This window comes from Aplysia californica, unplaced genomic scaffold (genome assembly GCF_000002075.1).
Source record: "Aplysia californica isolate F4 #8 unplaced genomic scaffold, AplCal3.0 scaffold00161, whole genome shotgun sequence".
NCBI lineage: Eukaryota > Metazoa > Mollusca > Gastropoda > Aplysiida > Aplysiidae > Aplysia > Aplysia californica.
In genome coordinates, this window is record NW_004797431.1 from 879,318 (window position 1) to 905,372 (window position 26,055).

Below are 26,055 nucleotides of genomic sequence, written 5' to 3' on the forward strand. Positions count from 1 at the left end.
AATCTTCTGGCGCTCATGTGACCTTATGCAATTGCGAGCGCCGTAAAACCTCTACTAAAACTGGAACTGAAAATATGCTGATGTGAAGAAGATAAAAATATAAATAAAACGAAATTTTTGTCTGCACCCTTGTACATGTAGAGAGTTCTGATTCTCATTTAAGTTTTGTTTGAAAGGAATTGTGTGAGCCCACGGGAACTGTGAAAAGACGTGCGTCTTAAATTACGCGAATAAATTATTATTAATTTTCGTCTTTTATCTTTATCAAAACTATTGCCTTTTTCTTAGGGGAGCTCACTCTCGTGTTTTAGTCTTCAGTCAGTTTCCCATTCCCATGCACTTCGTTTGTTGTCCTTCCTCAATATTTGTTCTTAGCTGATGTGAAGTTATTTCAGTGCTGTGTGTAATTTGTGCTATGTGTTTGCTATTACGAGTGATTGCAGGAGACGGCTGTGTTTCATATTATATACGGTTACTAACGCTGTGCTAGCTTACATGAGTATGCTGCATATCATAGAGTGTAAGGACGTGTCTCTCTAAAAATTGTTCTCATGGTTGGTAGCCTTAATTTTTCTCGGAGTTGAAACTCTTAACATGATCAAATGCAATGGGACTGCAATGATCAAATCGCATCTTCAGCTCCAATTTGAGAAACTTATCAAATCTGTTTGCTGTTATTACCACAATACTGGGTGCCTCATTCGTTTGCATTCAACAATGGGTAGGAGAAAAGGGAAAGCTGGAAAAGGTGCTCCTCATCATAAGAACTCTGGGAATGTTGAAGCTGCTGCCAATGCTAGATCTAGAACACAAAATCCTTCGGGGAAGTCTCAAGTGAAAACTCAAAAGACCCACAAAGCACCATCAAGTATAAACCTTGTAGTCCTTGGAACAGGTGGACCAGGCGCATCCCGTTCACTCCTAGTCACCTCTGAGTTTACCAGGTAAGTCTTCAAGGGGTATCCACTTTCCAATGTTTTATCGGGTTTATTTATACTTTTTTTCTCATTTTTTTGTAGAATTCAGAGAGGTATATACAGTCGAATATGCCATGACATCCACCTGCATAATACGGCCACTTTCCATAAAAACCCACTTGCATTTTTTTCTCTAGATCTAATAGGCCTAGATCTATATAATTTAGTAAGTGGCTATTCTCACCCGCCCGGAAGTTCTCGCAAGATCAACTCCTCCCCTCTTCTCTCTCTCTCTGTCTCTTTCTGAATACTGTCTATCGGTGTGGACGATCAAATTGACCAAAACAAAGTTAAAATATGATGTTAAAACACAAAAGTAAATTAATTTGGTTGTCTACAAAGATGCTACGGCTATTTAACTTTTCGAATCGAGCCGAACTACGCGGGTCGCCATTTTGTTTTGCCCGGAAATTCTCACGCTACTCCTCTCTCTCTTTCTCTCTCTCTCTCCACTGCCCACAGACAAAATTGTACGCTTTTAGTAGGCTACAGTTGTAATGGAACGTTTGTTCACGGCACAGAATTCTACAATTTTTCTGTTATCACAGTGTAGAATTCTGTGGTTTAGGGTGAACGCAAAATTTGGTGAACGCGCACCGGGTGAGAATAGCCACAAGACTCGCCTGCACTATTTTCACTCCGGGTGAGAATAGAGGTGGCCATAATTTAACTGTGTAAAACGGTCAACTGTCCGACACGGCCGCAGCCACCTTATTTTATCATCCCACTCTCAAATTTACCTACGTCAAGCAGCCAGGCGTGGTCCCTTATTGCCGGACGCTTTGTCACAAATTTTTAACGAAGTGACTATTTCTCCGAACGTTCGGAGAAATAGTGCCGATCTTTATTTCTCCGAACGGTTTCCGGCTTCCGGTCTCGTGATTTTTTGCTTATTTATTGCGAGAGTTCGGCGCCAACTTTCATTCTGCCTCTGGTCTGGGAAGGAACACCGCATGGCAAGCCCGCCTACATACAACCTTCAGTAACACACACCACACACCCACCACCATCATGCACATGTACACACACAAACTTATACACACACTAACTAAACATGATCAGTGGGCAACTTTTGAACGTATGACGAGCTGAGTTGTGGATGGAGAGACAGTGTGAGTGACAGAGCGGGTGAAAGGTAGAATTTACGAGTGTATCCACAGGCGACAGCAACTAGCCTACAAGACGACGACACCGACCCCCCCCCCCCATGGTTCGCAGGGTGCAAGGGAATGAGTGAGATTTTCTTTGTGTGTGCCTGGAGGGAGGGGGTGGGGTGTGACAGTCATGAGGACGGGGATGAGCCGCGGGAGAGAAAACGGGAATTGAACGAATGAGTGAAACTGAAAGAGAGGAACGACTCATGAGCCCTGAAGTGAATAGATCCTGTGTTTCTATTTTTGTATACTTTGAACTGTTACTGAATAAAGGCTGAAATAAAGCCCGAAACACACACACACTCCTCACTCTCCACTTACACACTTACTACCACACACAGACACACTCACACACGCACATGAGTAGACACACACACACAGGAGCAAATTTTTGGGTCTATATCTATTTCAATTTTCAAGAGCTAGTCTAGAGATTTTTAGATGAGTGTAAAAACGTGAAAAAGAAAGGTTTCACAACAGAATGAAATCAAAATTAGTCGAACAGCCCATAAACACCCACAAAAATAAACAAATAAGGGTGTGTGTCAACCTGACCGAAAAAAATTGCCTGTTTTAACCCTAAAAGTGCGTCGCGTAATTTTTTAATTTTTTTTTTTAAGTACAGGATATTACATGTAAATTATGGAATCACACACATTAAGGGGCCTGCCAGTGTCAGTACATGTAATCGGTTTTGGTGGAACGTACGCTCTAACATAAAACATTTAAATCTATATATATACATGTATATATATATTTAGAATCTAATGAAGGAAGGAACATCAAATTAAATGACGTTACACTGTGCAACACCCCCCCCCCCCCCCTCCTTTCCCCAACAAAAAAATGGTAGAAAAACAACACATCAGAACAGTAACAAGAAAAAAAATTACACACTAACAAAATAAAACACCACAAAGCGTCAAAGAGGGAAAATAAAAGTAACTTTAACGTATTCAACAAATCAACGTGGTGACAACAAGTGAGAAAGAGACCTAAGTGAACTTTCTTTCAAAAGTAAAGAGGTTTCGGTTTCTTTCTTTAAAAAATTTTTTTTTTTAATTTGACTTTTATTCCCCGACCAAAAAAATGCCAAAAAATGGAGCCGCGATTGATTGGTCGTGGCCGCGACAAACGCAGAAGCTAGTTCTATGTGTCATTATCAATAACCCTCCGTAGATCTAGATCTAGACAGCACACGAATGAACACAACACATTAAGTTTAAGAGCAGCACCCTTCATAGGCAACACGTCATGACGAAAAACTGTTTGGAACTGTAGCATTTCTTTATAAATATTTACTGCGGACTTTTTTGGACCGATTGAACCATATTGTATACGAACAATCTTTGGTAGGCCTATACTCTATATTTATCCGAAATTTGCGGGAAAGGATGTGATTTCAGAGTGTTCGGAGAAATAGTGCCTAGCTTTATTTTCCCGAACGTTCGGAGAAATAGTGTCGGCCAATTTTTAATCGGCCCCTCACGCTGTGGACGGGCTGTCATAGTTCATTCACCTGTCGTTATTTTAAGTCCTTCCAGTGTGGAGGACTTCCGTAACGAGCGACCACTATGAGACAGAGTAGAATTGAGGGGTAGGGTTAGGGTTAGGCCTCTTCTTTATTGTGTTTGTTGGGGTGGTCGCTCGTTACAGAATTCCTTCCCTCCAGTGAATGAATGTTTGCCCTAGTTGATCTATGGGTAGGCCTAGCAACGAATTTTCAACTGTTGATGAGGGAAGCGTGATCCGTCATAACCTATAAAAGCCCCGCCCACAACTCATGCACAAATCGTGTGTGGGGTGACTGATGACTGTTTTGTTTAAATATCTAATCTGTAACCCGGGCTGGGGCAATCATCCCCTACCGGTTGGTTCCAGGTGGCGGATAGGGAACGGCCACTGTAATGGAGGTTAGCTGTGAATATGTGAAAAACTGAGGTATTGGACCACAAGGCGCACTCTAGAGAACCACAATACCCCGTAATACTGCAAAAATGACACTTAAAGTCTGTAAATTTAGATGGTGCTCCCCTCTGAGGACCTACCAGGCAGATGCAGTGCCGGGCCCCCAGCCTTGAAGGGGTCCTCCCCAGCTACTAGAGGCACCATCATGATACGGGCCGACAGATGAACTGAGCAGGATGGCCCAATTTATGACAGATACCAAACATCAAGTGTAATGCGATCGAGAAGAAGAAGAAGAAAAGTAATCTATTTAACAAAGTAACTATGGATGTTGACGTGAACTTGTGACAGAAGCGTCGCTCATTTTCCAAGTGGTGGCAACCCGTGTGTTTGTTTTAACATGGCACTCGGTCTTCATCGTCGTATATACATAATATTTTGTTTATTTTACCTTTTCACAAAAAGAAGGCTTACACACAAAACAAAAGGGAAAAAAACCCCTTCTTTAACCACCACCTCCCACCCCCCTTTTTCAAAAGAAAACAGAAACCCTTTTGAATTAGCCTTACGGCAGTCTGAAGTCTGAGATCAGCCCGATTTGGACCTCAGAAGAGGGTGGTCTGATTTGATTTCTTCATGTTGACCAATACTGCCTGAGACGGCCACCTGTGTTATAAAAATACAGCTTTGACTGTATAGCCTATTCGACTACCACATCGGGAAACAAGACACTAGGCCCTATGTTTTGGTTAAATTATGGGGAAATTGGGGGGGGGGGGGGGGCCTGTCATGGTCCCTTGAAACCCACCAGAATTTAATTTTTTTTTAATTCAGGGGGGGGGGGGGGGGGCATGCAGGGGAGGAGCAATAGTTTTTTTTGTTGTTTATAACATTTGGAAAGTGTGTTGGTACTCTTTTTTTTTTTTTTTTTTTGTAAAGTGTTTTACGGCGCTTGCAACTGCATAAGGTCATATGAGCGCGCGGGACACACCTAATATTTTCAGTTGGTAGGAAATTTTGAATTTTGCCCGGGTGGCGGCCGAAGCCTACTCTTATCGATTTTAGACCACCAAGGGATCTTTAACGTGCGCAACTTGAACACGGGCCCTCCGAGATTTTTTGCCCTTGTCCGAGAAGGCTAGGTGTAGATCTTTACTACCAGAAGATCAGGGGTGTGGCAGAAAGACAGCAGTAAGGAGGAGCCAAGGAGTAGCAGTAGAAAGGCTGCAGAAAGAGTCAGGAGCCCAGAGGAGGGGGCAAAGGAGGTGAGGGGGTGGGGGCAGAAAGTGGAAATGAAAGCAGACAACAGAACATTGTTAGAGAGCAGGAAAGGAGGTGAAAGGAGACAATTTTAGAGAAGAAAATTTTTTGGTCGCTACCCGGAATCGAACCCGGGACCTTTGAATGAGAGGCCAACACCTTAACCTCTAGGCCACGAGAGCTCCCCGGTTGGTACTCTAATTATACCTGAATTCTCCAAACCTCATAAGAATATTGGTAGTAGAAAAGAAGTTGCCAGTGTCTGAATTTGAAATGATTTTTGAAACATGGTCAGTTGAACTAGAAAGACCTCCTCTAATAGAAGCCTTGCCTTGTGTCTGGAAAAGCAGAAAAAAGTGGATTTTGACTTGAATCCAGATATATAGAAAAAGGCCTTGCCAAAATGAGAACATGGGAGAATCCCAATTTGATTTGTTTTACAATCAACAAAGCCTGTTACAACTAAGTCAATTGCCGTTTGAGTAGCAATTGAACTGAACCCTATAGCACTAATGACCCCCCCTCAGAACCAACAAAACAGCTTGACATTTTAAACTTTAAAAGAAGTTGTGTTATGATTATTAGTATATATATATATAGCTGATATCATGATGATGATGGGCTGCAATGTGGATGACCTTAGTTTGTATACACTCCCAATAATAGGTGTGCATTCTTGTATGTGGGTCACTTTGGTAGTTTTGACATTTCATCGCCCTCCTCTTACTTTGCTCTGCCCGTTTGGAGGTGGACATTGCATTCAAAGGTTTTTGCTTCTTTATTACTCACTGAGGACAATATTATCATCCCAGTATGATTGACCAAAATCACTAACTGGGGACAATTATTGATTCTACATGATTCAGAACTTTATTTCTTGAGGTAAATACATTAATATATATATTATACATATATAAATGTGTCAATGTGTGTGTGTGTGTGTGTGTGATATAGGTTAAGGTTGTTTCCGGAACCTATCTGCTTTCTTATGACACGGAAAAGAGGTTTCTATCATGCATAGTTCATTTTGTAGTGAATTGTTGCAGCACATAAGGGTACAGATATTTTCTTAAATTCAGCAAACACTAAAGCAGGCTAAGTCTATAGTGTCGCTGCTACAATAAACTCTAAACATTTTCTATGCCTGTCTGTGAATTCGAGGCTTTGCTTGTTCAAATTATCTGTGCTTGTCTGTGGCTCCCAACATTATTTTGTTCTCGTTTCAGGTACATGTTCAACTGTGGAGAGGGTACTCAACGTCTAGCTGCTATGAGCAAAGGGTCAGGATATATTGATCTTCTAATCGAATTTTATATAATTTGGTCTATTTTTAAAATTGATCCAATACAGGCCTTATAGCTTCAATTTAATGTACAAAAAATGAATCATTTAAAGCATAGGTGAAACTGTAAAGATATCTTATTTTGTGTTTATGCATGTTATGCTTTTGTTTTATTATAATCATCCAATTTGCAGTAAATACTGAGACATTTGAGGGGTAGGTTTTTGGTGCAGTCTTCTTTTTGTCTCATCCAATCTGTGACGTTTCTGTTGATCATTTTCTCTCGTTCTCACTCTTGTTCACTTGTTTCCTTTTCTCTCCACCGAGCCCTTTCATCTCTCCCTTTACGTCTTTCATTCTGGCTCTCGGTTTGTTTATTTAGACTTTGGTCATGTAATTTTCTTTATCTCTCAAAGCATCTCTTAAATTCTGAGTGTCTATCTTTATGGCTAGCGGCATTGCTGGTCTGTCTGTCCTCATTTCAACCCTGCCTCTCCAACATCTTGATGTTGAATATCGTGAAATATGATACCATAATTTTATCTTTCCCTTTCACAGCCTGAGAGCTTCAGCTTTTGCAAAATTGTCGGGGCTTGAAAATATCTTTATCACCCACAAAAGCTGGGAAAACACTGGCGGTTTACTAGGTAAGAGTCAAGTCTCTTTTTTATTCATTCGTAGTCATACATGCATGTTGAAGTTTGTGTTTCCTTTACATCTGTCCCTTTTTTTTATCATTTTTTTTTTCTATTGTCTCTCTTTGTTATGATTATCCTCCAGAATGATAACATCAAATGGTTAAAGTGCACAATATGAAGTGTTATATTAATTCAATTGCATTTGTTCCCAATTCAAAACAAAAGTGTAGCTCTTGTTTTTGCACAAATTGCCACTGGAGTGTTTCCCAGTATGGGTGTGAAAAGTCTTGACTTAGATTATGTATGCACCGTTTATCAAATGTAATTTGCGTTTCTTAAAATGAGCAGTAAAGGTTCCCGAAATTGTTTTTTGTAGACTAAGGAAATTAATCTGAGTTGAGGAACTGACAGTCCTGTAGAGAAAGATCTAATAAAAGTACACTGTGAAAAGCTAAGGATGGAATTATGCATAGCATTCATTGGTCACGAGTTTTCTGAACATATAAAACTTTCAATGCATCTTATTGCCTTTGAATTCATCATAATTTGTGATGATTAGATTATCACATTTGTTACATTTTCATCCATTTGTGAAAAATGTTTCTCCTGTCAGTGGATACTGTCTCTTTGCCTTAGATCAATTTCAATTTGTGTAGAGACTGAAATGTTTTCACAAGCATGGCACATTTTGCTTGTGATGGCCTACAGATGTTTAAAAAAATATTTGCTGTAAATAAAGGTTATTCCAAGTTTAGGAGGATGTTTGTCAGTTTAAAAAAAAATAAAGACAGATGATCGTCTTCATTATAAGAGCCGTACTTCCTGTTACTAACTAATAAAGTGGACTTTTTTTTCTTTATGTTGCTTTTGAAATTATTCCAGGTCTTGCAATGACTCTTGAAGGGCAGAAAAACCCAGAGACAAAAGTGTATACAAACAGAGACACAACCCAAATACCCCAAGACCGCGGATCATCCGTCATGCGACTTTATGGACCTGAAGGAGTGGTCAGTGAAACTTTTTGTATGCCTATGTAGGAAGCAAGTGAATGTCATTGGTATTTTACACTATCCATTTAACTTTGAAGACAGTAACATCACTCTTTATGTTAGCTTTGGAAGTTAATCTCAAAGTTTCTGCTTATTTCAAAATGAATTCTCTTGAACTCTGCAATTATGGAATGCTGTAATTTTTGTTCTTGAATAACAGTAAATATAGCCTACTTATTAATTTTGACTGAAATGTACGCATTTGCATCTTTCGTATACACTGACCACCTTGCAATTAGCCACTTATTCAAGATGATCTACAAACTCATCTGTCAGCCATAATGTTTATTAAGTTTTCCATAACGCAGACGCATTGCAACTAAAACCTGTATTGCAGTTGGTTTACTTTTTTCGTGCAATTACATGCCAGCGCCAGTGGCCATGAGTTTAACTAATTAGTGAATTTGTGAGATTCCAGTTGATTTGACCTGGACTGAGTTCTTTGTCCTTTTTTGTTGGTGATTTTTTTATAAATGTTGTTCAGGACTACTCTGTGAGGACAGGGTTGATCTAGTTTGTTTCAGGAGACAGTGTTTTCTCTCTGTGTTCTTTGAGCCTTCCATCTAGCTGTGTGTTTCATCCAGTGTTATATTCAATAGGAAAGTACCTGTAAACATGGTGTTCACTCTCAGAAGGGGCAGCTGGATTATACTAAAGAAGTGAGCTTCACTTTCGAAAATATGATTAAAGAGGCTGCCATGACATCATGTCTTTGGGGGTGGGGGGAGGGGTGGTTTGTGTTTTTGTTTTTCGGATTGTTCGTGACAGGGACATGTATCATGACTTAATGTCAGTAACGGGTTTTTCACTCTGAAAAAGGCAGAAAGCCCAATGGCAGATCAAAGCCATTACTGTCAAAATAAAATGTTACGGACAGATATTTGTGTGTAGGAGGTTGATGGGTGCTCTAATGTGGTTTGCTCTTTCTTTCTTATCAAACACATATATAGTCCTTATCTCTCCTCCTTCTTTTATTTGTATGTTACCAGGAACACCTCTAATCTTCTGCACTTATATGAGATTTAATTGTGCCCCAAGTGCCATTAAACTCTTACAAAAAAAATATTTGTGTAAATTGGAGTGCATTATCAATAATTGAAAAGATCCTATATATACTGCATTGTAATGATGTTACACAGTTTTATAGTTTACTTAGAGTAGGCCTTCATGCGAAGAATATGTATAGAAAGACTTTGGCCCCTAGCTTCTGTAGATACACACAATTTTACATTCCTGGTTCAATTTCCTTCTCCATGAAACTATTCAAGTTTTTTTATTGGATATCTGTTAAGTCTACTTAAGAAAAGCACATTATTCTTAAAAATATTTTATGACTTTAATTCTTTATCTGTTGCAAGCCAGTCCCACTAGCTAACGGTCAGAACCACTGTGCTGGTAAACCTCTGACAGTGGCTTGGGTGAATTCCTTTACGACGACTTCGACGTCAAATAACTTTTTGGCGATTGCCGAAGACAGGTGTCTTTTATTGGGATTTCATTCATGAGATGAAGAACTGTCAAAATAGGTTCTCTTGTTTTGACTTAATGACCAAGTTAGTGACGTTTTTAGATTTAGTACCAAAAAAAGGACCCCGACATAGTGGGTTAACCCCCCTCGGAAATAAAGAGTTAATATATAACACTTCCACTTTTTTTTCAGGAAAAGATCACTTTAATGGCCAAAAAGTTCTCAGTTCATTCCAACATGAGAATCAGTAAGTCTGTGTTTCTTTTTTTGTTCAGTTGTTGTTGTTGTTTTTTTTAGTTGAATATATTACAAGATGCACAACAGGTTGCATGGAAGGTAGAAATTCATGACTGTTTGTTAATTCCTAAAGCTGGTCATGTGTTTTCAAAATGCATGAAGAACGTTTTTTAAAATTTCATCCGTGTCCAACCTTCATTTTGCCTTTTCCCCTGTATGTTTTGACTATTGTTGAGTCAATGCTCTTTTCAGTCACTTAAAAATCTTTGAGCTCCCCTCACATCCCCACCCCCCACATGTAGATATTCTCTTTCTTCCTTTCTTATGGTATTTCTTTGAAAATTCACTTGTATGCATTAACTCTGAATACAAACAAGTACATTGACACACACAGTTCCTATCAAACATCTATCGTCCTTATCTCCCCTCCTTCTTTTTTATGTTTGTTACTCTCTTGTAACACCTCTAATCTTCAAGCGCTCATATGACCTTATGCAGTCACGAGCGCAGTAAAACCTCTACTAAAACTAAAACACTCACACAGTGGGTGGTTGGCGGGTGCTCTGGTGTGGTTTGTTTCTTCTTTCCTATCAAACATCTGTCGTCCTTATCTCCCTCCTTTTCTTTTTTTTTTAACTCTCTTGTAACACCTCTAATCTTCTGGCGCTCATATGACCTTGCCTTATGCAGTTGCGAGCACCGTAAAACCTCTACTAAAACCAAACAAAACAAACACTCACACATACAAGCCCACACACTTAACTCGTATACAAACCCACCCACTCACACACACACTACACACACATTCGCACATACAAAGTCACACATACTCTCACACTTGCAAACCTACACAAACACACACACACACACTCATGCACACAAACCCACACTCATACTCACACATATACAAACCCACACAAGCGCCCAAGCACTCAAACATGTGTATCCTTGGGTGGTTAGCAGGTGATCTGGTGTGGTTTGCTCCTTCTTTCGTATCAAATGTCTATCGTCCTTATCGCTCCTCCTTTTTTGTGTATGTGACTCTTTTGTGACACTTCTAAGCTTCAACACTTGTGTGACCTATTTTTGTTGCAAGTGCGGGAAAACTCCTACTAAAACTTTAAAAAAACATGTATCCTTCAACCGTCTGCTGCTGCCTTAATGAATTGTTGCTTTCTCTCTTACAGTGAGATGTGAGGGAGAGTTTCAGGACGCTGGCTTGACCATCACTCCAGTAATTTTCTACAGTGACTCATCGAAAGATTCTGAAGAAACTCCTGAACCTGGTAGGAAATTGTTGGTCTTTTTTCCTTGACAATGAATTATAGAAGACTACCTGTTATGTTTAAAGTATCATTTGGTAGTTTTGCTAAAAATAAAAGAAAGGAAGGTGTAGACTCTGTGATTCTGTACAATTTGTTCCAGGTATTTTAAAAGTAATGATCCAATGTATTTGAGATTTTTTTTATTGTGCTTTGTTTTGCAGTTGCCAAAAGGGTGAGAAGAAACTCCTCCTCAACATCTGAAGTTATTAGTCAAGATACTGCATTTGCATACATTTGCAAGGTAAATATTTGCACTGTTCTTGTTTTAGAAACCGCTATGATCTTGTTAACATAAAGGTAGTCTAATTGTATTCTTCACTATGAAACCTATTTGAAAGAGACAGTTCATTATTGTCATCACTTTTGAAAGTGATCATGATGATTTGCTATAAACTTTGACATAGCAACCTTTCTTTAAAATCTACAGCATCGGCATCTTTTAAAGTTTGCCTTGAGGTTTGACATGGTCATGTTTATTATACGAGTGTTGTTACTTCCAAGGTTTAACCAAAAAGCCCACATGGACCAACAAAGTGCAGATAAAGTGAGAACTGTTTTTAGGGTACATTTATATAGTGGGTTCAATTGTATATGTTTGAAGTAATACTGTTTTAATTGTTTCTTTGTTTCTCTCTAGACCAGAATGCTGTTGGTGTACTGTATTTGTCTTTAGGATTTCTCTCACCTTGTGATGTTATTCCTTCCTTTGAAGGGTGACTAAATTTTTGCTATACTATCATTATTTTTACTTTATTTTCCTTTCTAGACTTTTGTTTCATCAGTGTAAGGGATTGGAGACTACAGGGGATACTGAAAAGATTCCTTTATAATCCTGGATAATTATTTATGCCTTTCCATCGTACACTTTCAGGCAAAACCACCGTTAGCGAAAATCAACATTGAAAAATGTTACGATGCTGGCGTCACCATGTGAGTGAGAGAATTGTTTTTTCTTCTAAGGTTTCTTGTTACTGAATTTGTTCTTTTGTAAAATGAACAGAGTTGTCAGCATGATAACTATTTACAAAATTTTTGATAAAAAGAAAATCTAGTATGGTGTTCCAAAAGTCAAGGGTATTCTCAATTTCTTTGTTGCTCTTTGCATGGGGTTCCTGGATGATGTGCTAATGTGTTCACATTTTCAATAAGTTTTTGTAAACATTTGAAAATCTCGATAGCACTTTTTTATGTTTTGAAGTTTGTTGGTCAGTTTGTTATTCAAACAAAGTTGTTCTTAGACCTCTTTATAGATGTTACTTCTACTCACATTGTTGTGTAAATATTACTCTTTGGTCGCTAGAATGTTCTTATAGCAGGAAGCTGTAGATTTTTAATGATTCTTTACCTTATTTTCATTTTGCTTCTCACACAGAGGCCCCATGGTTGGTCAGTTGCAGCGAGGATTTTCTGTCACTCTTGAGGATGGGAGAATCGTTTATCCCAGTCAGGTCATTGATGATATTGCAGTGGACAGGAGACCTTTCCTTGGTGAGTCACTTTTTCTCTTGATATACTTCACTGAAATGTTCACATCGAGCATTGGTTTTTAGATATGTCATGGTGTCTGTAGTTTACCACTGTATATGATTATCTTTTTTCTTTCTCAGTGATTTTTTCCTTTTAGTTTGCATAGTGTTGACTGTGCCCTGCATTATAATCTGGCTGTAAATGGCAGCCCAACAGAATATTTATAACTAGTGATTTGTATTGTGTCACACTTTTCTGTTTTTGAAGGAAGATGTGATACCCATAATAGTTGTATAAACTTAATAAAAACATGTATAAAATGACAACATGTATTAGTGAACATATACTGTTTTGATTAAAACTGTATTTCTCTGTATCTTGATATTAAAAATCACTATTACCTACCTTCTAGCTTGATCTTCGAGAGCTGGCGAAATGCTAAAAAAATTGTAAGGCCACAAAGCTGATCTAATGTTCTCTGAAGAATTCTGCTTACAGGACCTTATTTTGTTGAATCCCAGCTGTGTTTCTGTCTTTTAATCTTTTTGTTCAACCGGTCATTACTTGATCATTATGATGTGGTTGCTCATCTCATGGAATAGAACAGAAACATTCAAATCCTATTAACTTACTAATTGTATTTGACCGTTTGTTGGTCTTTTTTTCCTCTTCAACTTTGGATCTGTTTCATCTGACAGTGGTTGAGTGCCCACATGAGTCTTTCCTCACTTCCCTGATGACCAGCCCCCAGCTGCAAGAGTTCATGACCTCCTCAGACCCACAAAGTTCTTTCGCTGTGATAGTGCACATGACTCCATCAGAGGTCTACAACTCAGATGAGTACCAGAAGTGGATGAAAAGGTGATTCTTCATATAAATTATGGTTTATCTCTATTCTCTTTTCAGGAAATGTTGGTCTTAATTCAGTTTAAATTTGATTCATCTGGGTAGCAGTTTATGTTTCTACTGACATAGCTCATATGGCTTTTGGGAAGGATATTTGAGTGACAGCTTGCTTGTTTTTAGGCCTAACATTTGAAGAGAAATATTCAGAATAAATTGTAGAGGTAATGGAAATTCATCATGTTAGAGCAAGCATGATAATCTGTTAATTATAAAGGTGTCATGTCACATTTCCCAGCCACTAGCCATGCTTACCTCCTATTTACAACTCAAACCCTGTCTATAGCAGCCACAGGTCTATAACGGTTACTTTTCTCTGTGATCTTGATTGACCATTGTGGACAGGTTCGAATGTACTGTGGCCTCATTTGTCTTTTTTCCCCTAAGTATGAGAGCAAGAACAGGTTTGACCCCTAGACTTTCAGTTAATACAGAGAAAATAACTTTAAAAGTAACTTTATGTATTTCATGCTCTTCTCAGGTTTCCCAGCAGTATTGACCATCTGGTGATGAACAGAGATGCGGCAGAAGTTGACCTACTTCGTGTCCGAGAGCACCAGGCGAGACTGAGTCTGGTTGGCTCCGACATTTTCCCGCTCATGCCAGAACTGACCAAAATGGATGACATTGATGGGGTTCAGGCATTGACAGAGTCGGGTGTAGAGAATGGGGCTTCTACTGCAACATCAGCTTCGTCTTCAGAATCTGAACTTGGTAGTTTGGGACAAGGCAGGATTATCAAGGCATGCTCGGGGCTGGTGTACGTTTACCGAGGGAAAAGGAGAGGGTATTATATGTGAGTAGTGTCACAAGCTGGAGAAGCTGATAATAGATGTGTTGTAGTTTATTGTGAGTTAGTTGTTTATCTTCTTCCCAGCTTAAGAGGGTCATATTTGTAATCCTCAAAATCATTTTCTATTATGATGTAAGTTTAAATACATACCACAGAAAGGGGTCTGTTTGTTTAAAATTCTCTGAGAAAATTCTCAGTTTATAGCCAAGAGTAGCCGTATAACATACAGGAACGGTATGTCAACGTTAATTTTTGGAACATAAAGTTCTCATTCGTCTGAGATCTCAAAGTCTGATAATTAGATAGGACAACAATGAACACCTGGTTTTGTCGTAAACTTTCATTTCACCACTATCCATTCATACCAAGGATCAGAATCAAAATACTGTTACATTCAATGTACATCTGGGTGTCTAATGCCTGTTACTGTTAGTAAAGGGATGGTACTCTGTGGGAGAATGCTAACTGCTGAATTATTCAAAAGCCCTGAGTTTGTGTCCCTTCCCTTTGATTTGTTTTTCATTTAACTCTTTTCCTACCAGGCCAAAATCCACCACTGGCCCAGGGCTTTTCCCTGACCTATTTTTACGCCCCTACCCCACCACAGGAAAATGTCAAAACATCCAACTAAACACATACAAACCATATCTTATGGCCCGTCAAACTAAAGGTTAAAAAATAATCTATCAGATGGTGATACAATATTGAATATTTATTCCAATTATATAAGTTTGGGGTTTCTAAAAGTGATTATGCAATATCGAAGGTGTCATATGAAATCAACAATTTTCCAGCTTTGAAAGGGCATATCTAAAAAAGTACAACAGCATCATTCAAACTTGCCAAGTAGGTTGCCTCAAGTAATGCAAAGAAATGCTGAAAGTTATGTATGGGTATCTAATATAGAAGTGAAAATATGAGAGATATACTGAAGTCAGGGGAGCGCTTTTCTTCTCATTTTTACGTTTCGAAGGGGACAAAAAAAAAAGCTATGAAATAACTGAAAATCGTCTCCCGGTGCTATATTTTCTGTCGTATCTGCTAACAGGAAGTCTATTCTATTATTCTGAAAACTTGGATCGTCCGAGAATTTCATTATTGGATTGAAATAGATAGCGAGCCACTCGAGCCGTATTTTGCGGCTCGCGGTAGGGAAAGTGTTAATGCTTTTCTGTACTAACCTGGTACCGTTGGCAGGATGGGCATTTGTCTTTGTACTGTAGAGAAGTAAAAGGGAAGGAAAAAATAAGGACTGTGGGCATAAATACGTTTTGCAATTGTCAAAGTGTTGATGTTTGTGTTGTAAGTTTACTTTAGAAAAGGGTGATGAGCAGTGGGTTTTGTTTTGTTCCCCACATCTATAAGAAGGTGATGAAATGTGTAGTTGTAGATTGTGGGAATACTTTTGAAAGGACAAAATAAGCAACTTGGTAATTTGAAGTCTCTCTGTGTGTGGTCTTCTCTCAGAGAGGCAGATGAGTTCAACTGCCAGGCCATACAGAAACCATTCCTAGAAATTCCTGAGGTGACATTGGAGCTTGACAAATTGGGCAATTCTTCTTCCCATGAGAGCCAGTCAGAAGATGAGAATGGTCAAAGTAAGTAAAGTTTCTGTATAGCTTTTTTGTCTTTCGCACTCCAACAGTAAGCATTTAGGTCTTTTGATGTATTATGAAAAACACTGAAGGGGGTACATTCCTTTTACTGCTCAGTCACTAGCATTCTTCACACCTCGATAGGAAAATCTGTACCTCAAAGTTTCTCCTGTGGCGCAAAGTCCACGTTATAACGGGCAGCACTAGGTCAAGCTTTGAAGCTGGTGTTTAGATCATTGCTAGTGTATAAATGCAATGCACAGAGATGTTAAGAGGATAGAGTGGAAAAAGAAAATCACTTTTTCCTTCCAGTGGGTTAATTTGGGTAACACTTATTTATCATGTATTGAAGTTGTCGATGTGTACTCCATATTTCATTAAACTGAGATATGTATCATACAGCTTTACAGAAACTGTGACTGCAATGGTGAGTTTGTGAACTAATTTGGATGCTCTGGTGTGGTTTGCTCCTTCTTTCCTATTAAACATCCATTGTCCCTTTCTCTCCTCCTTTTTTATGTTCGTTACTCTCCTGAAACACCTTTTATCATCAGAACTTTTATGACCTAATTGTGGAGCCGGTGTCTTAAAATGCTTCCTAAAACGAAAACTCATTTGGAGTGTGTATCACAAACTAAAGCTCGTGAGAGTTAATGTGCATTTGGACGAGCCATTGTAAGTCCAAAATTTTCCATGGAGACTTTGAAAAATGGTTGATTTTTTTATTTTTATTCTTATATGCCAGGACTGGTACTCATCAATATCCCTGTCCCTGAACCACTATTCTTTGTCGCCATGCTTTTTCTTTTCAATAAGTAAATGAGTTCTCAGCATTTAAAGCATTTCTTCTATCATTTCTCAGTCTAGCTTTGTGTCCTCACTGCACATATATAAGATCTTCTATATTGCTTTCTTTCACTGTATGTTGAAAAGATTCTCTTAGAATGTAGCTGGGGGTTGGGAAGAGTCTTTCAGTTATCTTTTTGTTTTACTGTTTACCTTTTGCCTCATCTCAGGTTTGATTTCAAATGGAGTTTTTCTAATCCTTTCAGAAATATGGCCTGTGTCCTGTTGGGAGGCTAAATGCTTTTCCTCAGAAATGACATGATCTGCATTTTAAAAAGCACTGTACTTCACACACCTGTCCAAACCCACCCTCCCCCCTCTTTCCAGAAAATGCTTACGTAATGTTTCAGGTGCCTGGCATTTTTAAAAACTCACATATGACTGTTCATTCCCAGGCTCTGTGTCCAGCTACCCTAAAGTTGTGTTTCTGGGCACTGGATCATCAGAACCAAACCGGATTCGAGCTCAGAGCTGCATTCTGGTACAACTAAGGTAATATTTTTTTAAAGGCAAGGTGCCCACTCTTATTATTTCAGTGGGTTGTTGGCAGGTGCTCTGGTGTGGTTTGCTACTTAATACTATCAAACATCTGCCGTCCATATCTCTCCTTCTTTTTTGTGTTTGTTGCTCTCTTGTGACACCTCTAGTCTTCCGTGCTTGTATGACCCAATTGTGTTGCAAGATGTTGTAAAACTCATACTAAAAAGATAAATTATTATTATTTCCAATGTTTGAAAATACTTTTCTTTATAATTAGAAATGAAATAGGTCCGGGGGGGGGGGGGGGGGCAAATTTTGTCTAAACGTCTTTTTGTGTCGAGTCACTGAACCGTTTCGTATGATCCCACAGGCCAGCATGCTTTACACAAAAAATTTGATCTCCTCCCATTTTTTTTCTGATATGACAGGTGTTCAAGAAATCTTAATCCAAACTATGAAAGAAACAAGCTAGAAAGTTCAAATTTGATACTCACAATGCTGCTTCTCTACATAATCACCTTGCAAATTGACTCATCTTTTCCATCAATGCTTGATCTTCAAAAGTCCTCGAGCATAATATGACCTCGAATGAGGCTCAAGTCATTCCTGCACAACAGATATAGGATCTTCGTTACTATGCAAATGTCCTTTGAGAACTTTTTTTTCTCGTTTTGGAAAAGGAAAAAGTCAAGAGGGTGTTATAAGGTGGGTAAGGGGGAATTTCGTTACGTCACTGCTCTGCTGTCTGATTTGCCTTCACTGCCCTGTGTGCTGGAGCATTGTTACGCAGCAGGAGGGTTCCTTTTCGCAGCTTCCCTAGCCTTTTCTTGGCCAAGATAGATCATAGTTTCATCAACAACGCTCAGTGATGTGACCATATTCTAAGTGGTCTGTCATGATGACACCCTCATTGTCCCAAAGAATAAAACAGCATAACTTTTCCAATTGAAGGCTGCACCCTTGCCTGTGGATGCCCTTCTTGTGTGCTATCAAGAATGGGTAGACGACCTTGTTTAACTTCCTTGTCCAATATTTAACAAGTTTCAAAAGAAGGGCATTCAGCAAGGTAAAGGCTGATGATTTTACATGTAAGTAAAGAAATTTAATCACAAAGATATTGAGAAGATTCCATCGTCTACATTGTTTCCACTGAAAATGGCGTTCTGTTGGTATTCGGTAATTGCATTCATTAAAAGAGCTCTCAAGTTCACATCGCTTATCAGATTTTCTGAAGAAGAGTCCACATGCCACGTTCCAGAAAGATGGAAATCTCATTCTTGATATATTCTTGTTGGACCAAGGTGATGAACATATTTTCAATTGTGTTCAACCAAACTTTTTGCAGCAAACACACAAACGTCATTTTGGACTGCGGAGAGGACTCCTATGGTCAGCTGTATCGTTTCTTTGGTCCCAAGAAGGCCAGCCGTGTGCTGAGGAAAGTGAAGGCCATCTTTGTGTCTCATATGCACGCAGACCACCACCTGGTGAGGATTACCTTTTAGATGATGGTCAAAGTTGTTCATCATGTTTTTGAGAAAAATCAGTAAAAGACATCCTGATTTTATGCCTCTTTTATTTTAGTAAAATGTTCTAAATTATTTATCGTCTTAGGAATGTCAAAAGTTGGTCAAATATAAAGATGAATTGAGTGGAGTCTGTGATTTGTTTTAAAGAAATATCTATTAGTATCCATTATTTTTTCTACGAATGTGTTGTAAGAGCCTTAAGTTTCTTGTTTTTCATTTCAAGATAAGAGATTTCAGCAGCGTCTGACATCTTACTCTTCCCTACAGTACCAAATGTGTGCTAAATATTTTTCTGTCAATCAGTAATTGAAAAAAAAACAATCTGATTTTTGTTTCACAGGGACTTTTCTCGCTTTTGAAGGAGAGAAAAAGAGCGTTTGATGAAAAAAAACTACCTCACAGCTCAGCTATTGTGATGGCACCTATCCAGATGAGACGATGGCTGCGATTCTATGACCAGGAACTGGAACCAGTAAATCATTTGTTTAGGTTAGCTTTAAGATTTATGGTATCTGTAATTGCTCTTCTATCCCTTCGCTTTCTCTACCCCTATCTCTCATGTACACACTCATACTCTCACATATACCTAACATTGGAAGATAGAGGGGTGGGAAATGGACTGTTTGTGAATTTTATCCTCTGCCCCTTTTTTGGGGGGTTGGTTAAAACTCTCTTTGGCTCCCTGGCCAGTTGCATTTATTAAATACTAATCTGTCTTTTTCTCTTTCTTTTTTTATTTTTTGCTTTTAAGAATATACTTAGATCTACCTGTCTTTCCCACTGAAATTGAGTTGCCTTGAACGTTGCTGAGATACCAGCCTTGTCAATGATTGGAGGGCGCCACTGGGAGCCCATACTTCTTTTCCTTTTTTTGCTCTCTTGTTTCTGTCCATCTGATTGTCTTTTTCCCTGTACTATATAACTTTTATTGTGTCAAATGGGTTTCTTTACTCAAACACAACAAAGTGGGTGGTTGGCGGGTGCTCCGGTGTGGTTTGCTTCTTCTTTCCTATCAAACATCTATCATCTTTATCTCTCCTCCTCCTTTTTTGTGTTTGTTACTCTCTTGTAACACCTCTAATCTTCGGCACTTATATGACCTTATTGTGTTGCAAGTGCCATAAAACTCTTACTAAAACTAAAGAATAAACAAAGGTTCCTGTCTTGTCTCATGTGTCGCAGATTCATGCACCACCAGCAAGGATTGGCGGCCACCGATGAGATGGAGGTCCGGACAGCCACAGCGGACGACGTGTTACGGGAGCTGAGTCTGACACATGTGAGATTGAGCCACTACTTTTGGGGGAAATTTGATTACTTGATTACTTGATCCAAGGAACTACATCCTAGCACTCAGGGCATTGCCATACATGCTCCACTTCCCGCTCCAATATCCGCCTGAGTCCTCCTGGGGAAATTTCTAGAAACCTAAGATGTTTTTTACTTGATTTGTTACTTTCATTTTCCAGAAATGTTATTTTTAGATATCTTTAAGATAAGGTTCTTTAAGAGGCCATATCTCTACCTTTGACAAAATTAACAGAGTGAGTGAAAAATCATTAGAACCCCTCATAAAACCCTTGACAAGAATGCCCCTTTGAAGATGAAATTTGTGTCACTCAGGGTGATGGCAGACCCCGGGGATCCCGAGGGCCCCAAGGAATTACCCGAGAATTTGAAAAAAATCGCCACGCCCTGAGAATGCCCCGCGAATTTGAGAAAATCTGCAAATTACCCCAAGAAAGACCCGTGAAAATACATAAAATTAAATCCTATAACATCCATAAGTTTTTATTTGCCAGTCGCGATTGTGATGTACATTCGGCTTTCCCCTGTCTGAGAGTACGTTTCACGCAAACAGGTGGCTATAGCGCTAGGCGGAAGTGTATGTGTGATACCGAGGTTCAATCCGGAATTCAATCCGGAAAATCAAGATCTATTTTTGCTTTAGTTACCACCTGGAAATTTGCCGGTAATAGTCTGATAATGCAACATTTGTAACATGTAGGTTGTGCTTTATAAACGCTGTGTCGCCATGAAAATAAATCAATATTTGTCCTGTGCTGTTACTTGTGGAAGAAAAGAAAAGAAAGTTATACAAGCGTTTTGTCGGGCTCGCCATCGTCAATTTTTTTTTCAAACTCTTTAAATTTGTCTTTCACCCTTCAATTTGCTGTTTTCAGTCAGTTGGTAGTGGTTTCCCTCTTTCTTTTTCCTCGCCCTAACAACTTGTTACTATATTATAGTATGTCAATACAGAGGTGTCCACTTAATAGCAACCCAGATAAGAGCTATCTCCATCTAACAGCAACCTAAGCTTATGAAACAGAATTTTTCTTTTATAAATAACCCCCATGAACAGCAACCAACCTTCATTGCTATTAATTGTCCAATGAAATATTTTTTTGAAATTCTAAAGATTCAAAAACTGTGAACAGTGACACTGGCATATAATTTCAATATATGTGCATCCCTCCTCTCTTATTTTTCTCCTCAGAACACAAAACAACTGCCTGATCCAAAAACGCACACGCTTAGTGTGCTTAGTTCTCACCCTCTTGTCAAGATCCATAATTCTTCCAAAGTCTGAGCAGAAGTAAAGTTTTAGCTACTGTGCAAAACATTACTGTCGATGCTCAAACTCTGTCTATGCCCTCTCTTTCTGACATAACAAAATCACCGCATCCTAAGAATCAGGATCCATTTGTCCGTGTGTTTGGAGGGGGTGGGGGGTGGTAGAGTTATCATTATTGATGAAGCTTAGAGCCTCCCCCCCATAATTTAGTTGGCACAGTTTGCAGCAACATCAGCCTAACAGTAACCAAAGCCTGCTTCCCAAAGAGCATTGCTGTTAGGTGGGCACCACTGCATATGCGTCTGTTTGACCAAGACTCAAACGTTGTTTCCACAGTATGAGCCAGTGGAGGTGGAGCACTGTTTCAATTCATATGGTGTGACCTTCACCCACAGCAATGGATTTAAGTTGGCCTACTCAGGAGACACTAGACCTTGTGATAATCTTGTTACTGCTGGTAAGTGGGCAGCAATTTATACTTTTGTAGTACATCCTTGCCAACATGTGGTGATGCTGTTATAACGTAATATTTATGTTACGTCTCTTTTGGGGAGTCTTTTATATGCCCAAAAATTGATGAGTGCCTGATTCCATCGCGTCGCGATACATATGCTGTTGTGTGTTTGTGCATTAGGGGTAGGGGAGGTGAACCTGGGTGGGGAAACAATTCACTGTCCATATGTGATGGCAAAATGCAAGTAGTCAGACTTCAAGTTGATCAGTGTTGTGTCTGGTTGCTTGGAATGGGCGCTGTATGGCTGTATTTCTTCTTGTCTCATTCAATACCAGTACTTTCACATAAAGTAATAAATGCATAACTGTTACTTGGAACTTGATGAACAGCCACAGAGAATGAGGTGCAGAAAAGTGGGAAGACATGGAATAAGATCAAGAGGCTAGCCTAGGAGAGGAAAAGGCAGAAAATGTTTTTACTTGGTGTGTATGATGTAGGGTGAGAAAGGCAATGATGATAATGATAACTGTTACTTGTACTCTATCCCCACTCCTACACTGATCGTTGAACATTAATTTTCTCAATGATTCTTTGTCAAACTTACATGAAATTTTCTAAACACTGATGGCTGAATGCTAATGTATAGCCTGATGCTGAAATTAACCTATAGTTGAAGATTTTAGTTGCATTTGTTTTTGAATTATATATCATCCTCCAAGCCTTGTTAAGTTGGAAATCATCAAATTGTCATCTTGTTGTATTTTTTTATTAGACTTCTATCGTTTGCACAACACTAATGATACTTTTCTCTGTTTCACTAGGAGAAAATTGTAATCTGTTGATTCATGAAGCCACACACGAGGACGCTCTCATGGAGAATGCTGCCGTAAGCAAACATAGGTATGTGTTGTGTATATATGGCACTGGTTCAGATTCATTTGTAACATCCCTAGACAGGTCTTTTCTCACTTGTGGAGGGTTCTTTGAGAGGGGCATGCATGTTGGCAGTTAATCTACTTTGTTTAGAATACAGTTGAACTTGCTCTAACGACTACCTGTATAAGATAATCATCTGTACAAACGACCGTTTCCTTTTTTTCTTTTGATATTATAATGACACAGTCTAAGATGTCTATCTGTCTTAGATGATCACTTTTCTCTTCGTCAATGGGTCACTGTCTCTGACAATTTGGACTGTATTTCTGGTTGTCCGTCAAGAAGACTTTTTCCAGGTACCAATGAGACACATACAGATTAACAAACAGTTTCTTTAAAGTAGGCTATGTCTCTGTTATCTGCCGCTGAGCAGCCATTACAAAAAATATTGTGAGGTTTTTATTTTGAAAATAAGTCTTGTTGTTATATTGATTAAGATGAACATTCACAATCACTCTTGCTTGGAAATGTAACACACAATGCTTCCACTCTTCCGTATTTTTACGGAAATCCGTACTTTCTGCCACTTCCGTACTTGCTCCTCCATCATTATCAACTCCCTCCGTAAAAAGCTGCGACAGCATAGGACTACCGAAATTCCGTAGCAAAAGATCCATACTCGCCTTCGTATTGTCTAGTACTAGTATAAGTTACGGATATTTACGGTAATTCTCTCGGCAACAAGTTAAAAGTTATAGAAACCTACCAGATAGAGCATTTCCTGCAATCGGCCATTATTCCACTATGCCACATTATGCATTCATTGCGGGTTGGTCAGCAGTACATTTTTACCTGTGGATTAATCAAAATCTGGCGAACTTTTTGTGCCAATTTCTTCCTTTCTATTATGAATGAATTTCACTCATTCTGTCTATCTTCGGATTGTTGCCGTGGCTGGAAAATCTGCGTGTTGATCAAGTAAATTGACTTGTGATCTTAGACAGAAAATTACTGTCAGAAAGAAACTTTTTTACAAATTTGTCTAGATCTAGAGAAATGACCAATACAAAGATTCTACAGCATGGGTACGTGATAAGGGCCGCGATGAAAGAAATTTATGCTTAAACCAGCATAAAACTACTAACATCAAGATTAATTCGAAGTGGTGTTCCGAGGTTGTGACATGCGACATTCGGACGTGAAATTTAAGGAAAATTAGGGTATACACCGGGTAACTGTATTGTGAAGGTACATGTGCCTATATCTATTCATTATTCGCTGGTTTGCCTTCTATCAATGGTGCGATGACAAATTAATTGAATTATAGTAGCAATGGAAGGGGAACCTGCTTTTAAACATTGCCAGCAATGGGAGGATATGTAGGTGAAGAAATCAAACAACACAAAATGTTGGTGAAAAAATAAATGTTATGGTTTGCAGGCAATCTCTTCAAACAGGCTCCCAAATGCCATTTTCAGCCCTCCAGAAGCACTAAATTTCTATTTCTTCGGGGGCTTAGCCCCCTGAACCCTGCTGGGGGCCCCAGACCCCGGCAGCATTTTCCTTACTTTTCAGCTTCAGCTGGTGGAAGCACTGAACACAGTCTTGACTTTGATTAGTGAGAGTGCATGTTCAACAAATATTTTTAGACACATAAAAGGCCTTCCCTTTCTGTTATCCATGCTGGAGTGTTAGTTAATGTTTTTAGGTCTTTTTTTCATTCATCTCTATATTATTTCATCAGCCCACTTTAAAGTCTTTAGAAAGCATGGATTTTCATTCACGGTGAACTATTTTCGAAGACATTTTTGTTATGTTTCTCTCTGTTTTCAGCACTTTCTCTGAGGCAATGTCTGTTGGTGCGAAGATGAAGGCTGAGAATATTATTCTGACCCATTTCAGCCAGCGCTATGCTCACATGGTCCCCTTCTTCAACATGGATATGCCTCACAATGTGGGGATTGCCTTTGACAATATGCAGGTGAAGAATCAACAAAATGTGCTTGAGTTAAGATTTGCTCAGCAGTGAATAAGTCTAAGAATATGTTTGGATGCCTCTTAGTTTTATTTTTAGATATGTTGACTGCTCTTAGATCATAGGCTATGTCTGTCTGAATTTGCAGCATCCGTCATGTCGCAGTTCAGCACTGCGCTGTCGCATGTAGAAGACTAGAGTTCTATTCCCATGTGGGGACTATTTTTAATCAAGCATCTCCATCTTCTTGCTGGAACGTTAAGGTGTGGTCTGTCTTACCTGCAAGATGAGTGCATTTAATTGTGAAAAAAAATATACCATCGGAACCTGTAGGAGAAAAAGAGTGTTGTATACATTTTCAGGGCTTTCAACATTTGGATTAATTTTTAGGAAAGTAGGCCTACTGATTGTCTGCAATGTGATATTGGTTTGAACACAGTATGCTTGTTTGAGGTGAAGGGCCAGAGCCGAAAAGCTGCAACAACAGCCCCCCTCTGGGTCTGATTTTTTTAAATTCTGAAGATAAAATGTATTCTCTCATGGACACAACATTCTCCCTAATTCTACAGAAATGCATTTTTATCGTTTTTCATTTTGTGAATTGTTGGTACAGTACACGCAGGAACCACTCACAGAAGAATTCTTGTTCTTCTAATTTTTAAAACCAGTTTTTCTGCTTTTTTAATTTGCTTTCATGTTGGCCTATTTTTTTTATGTTTCAAGTATTTTACCATTTTTTGTCAGGTATTCATGTTCTGTTATTATACTGCTGGATAGTAAGAATGTACTCTACTTATTTCCTGCCAGGTGTGTCCTCGAACCATGAAGAGCCTTCCCAAAGTGATCCCAGCTTTAACAGCCATCTTTTCAGATGAACTTCAAAAGTTGGAGATAAGAAATATAAAGCGAACTCGAGAGCAGGAAGCAAAGCAGTCTGTTGAAGAAAGATGATAAAAAATTACAATTTTGCTTCATTTTTGTTAAGTGCCCTTGTGCATCCTTGTCCTCTGCACCTGAACTGTGCTAACATTATCAGTAAAGATTTGTGCATCCTTGTCCTCTGCACCTGAACTGTGCTAACGTTATCAGTAAAGATTGGAATGTTTGGCAAAAATGACAAGACTTGTGTGTACATTATGTTGATCAGTCTCAATGAAGAATATTTTCAGACTGCAAGTTTCGTTTAAACTTGTTGGATATACAACAGTGTTAGTGTTATGGGTTTTTTAACATGCTTGCGAATAATAATGATTATAACACATTG

At 38.9% G+C, this 26,055-nt stretch overlaps 1 protein-coding gene across 1 annotated transcript; it reads left to right on the forward strand.

The window, feature by feature from the left end:
• On the forward strand, positions 1-26,055 carry LOC101860807 (ribonuclease Z, mitochondrial). Its single transcript, XM_005097674.3, has 20 exons — positions 1-944; positions 6,526-6,579; positions 7,140-7,228; positions 8,102-8,226; positions 9,929-9,983; positions 11,161-11,259; positions 11,460-11,539; positions 12,170-12,228; positions 12,671-12,786; positions 13,464-13,626; positions 14,150-14,464; positions 15,929-16,059; positions 17,298-17,394; positions 18,728-18,869; positions 19,252-19,400; positions 20,094-20,190; positions 21,823-21,943; positions 22,762-22,840; positions 24,650-24,797; positions 25,599-26,055. The coding sequence occupies exons 1-20, from the start codon at positions 595-597 to the stop codon at positions 25,740-25,742; spliced, it is 2,613 nt and encodes an 870-aa protein (XP_005097731.1). The 5' UTR covers positions 1-594; the 3' UTR covers positions 25,743-26,055.

What these genes read in the sequence shown, in the direction of transcription:
- LOC101860807 (XM_005097674.3), top strand. Translation starts at nt 595, where the DNA reads ATGATCAAATGCAATGGGACTGCAATGATCAAATCGCATCTTCAGCTC. An exon ending in TTTATGGACCTGAAGGAGTG is followed by an intron (nt 8,227 to 9,928) that starts GTCAGTGAAACT and finishes CTTTTTTTTCAG; the next exon opens with GAAAAGATCACTTTAATGGC. An exon ending in TGAAGAAACTCCTGAACCTG is followed by an intron (nt 11,260 to 11,459) that starts GTAGGAAATTGT and finishes TTTGTTTTGCAG; the next exon opens with TTGCCAAAAGGGTGAGAAGA.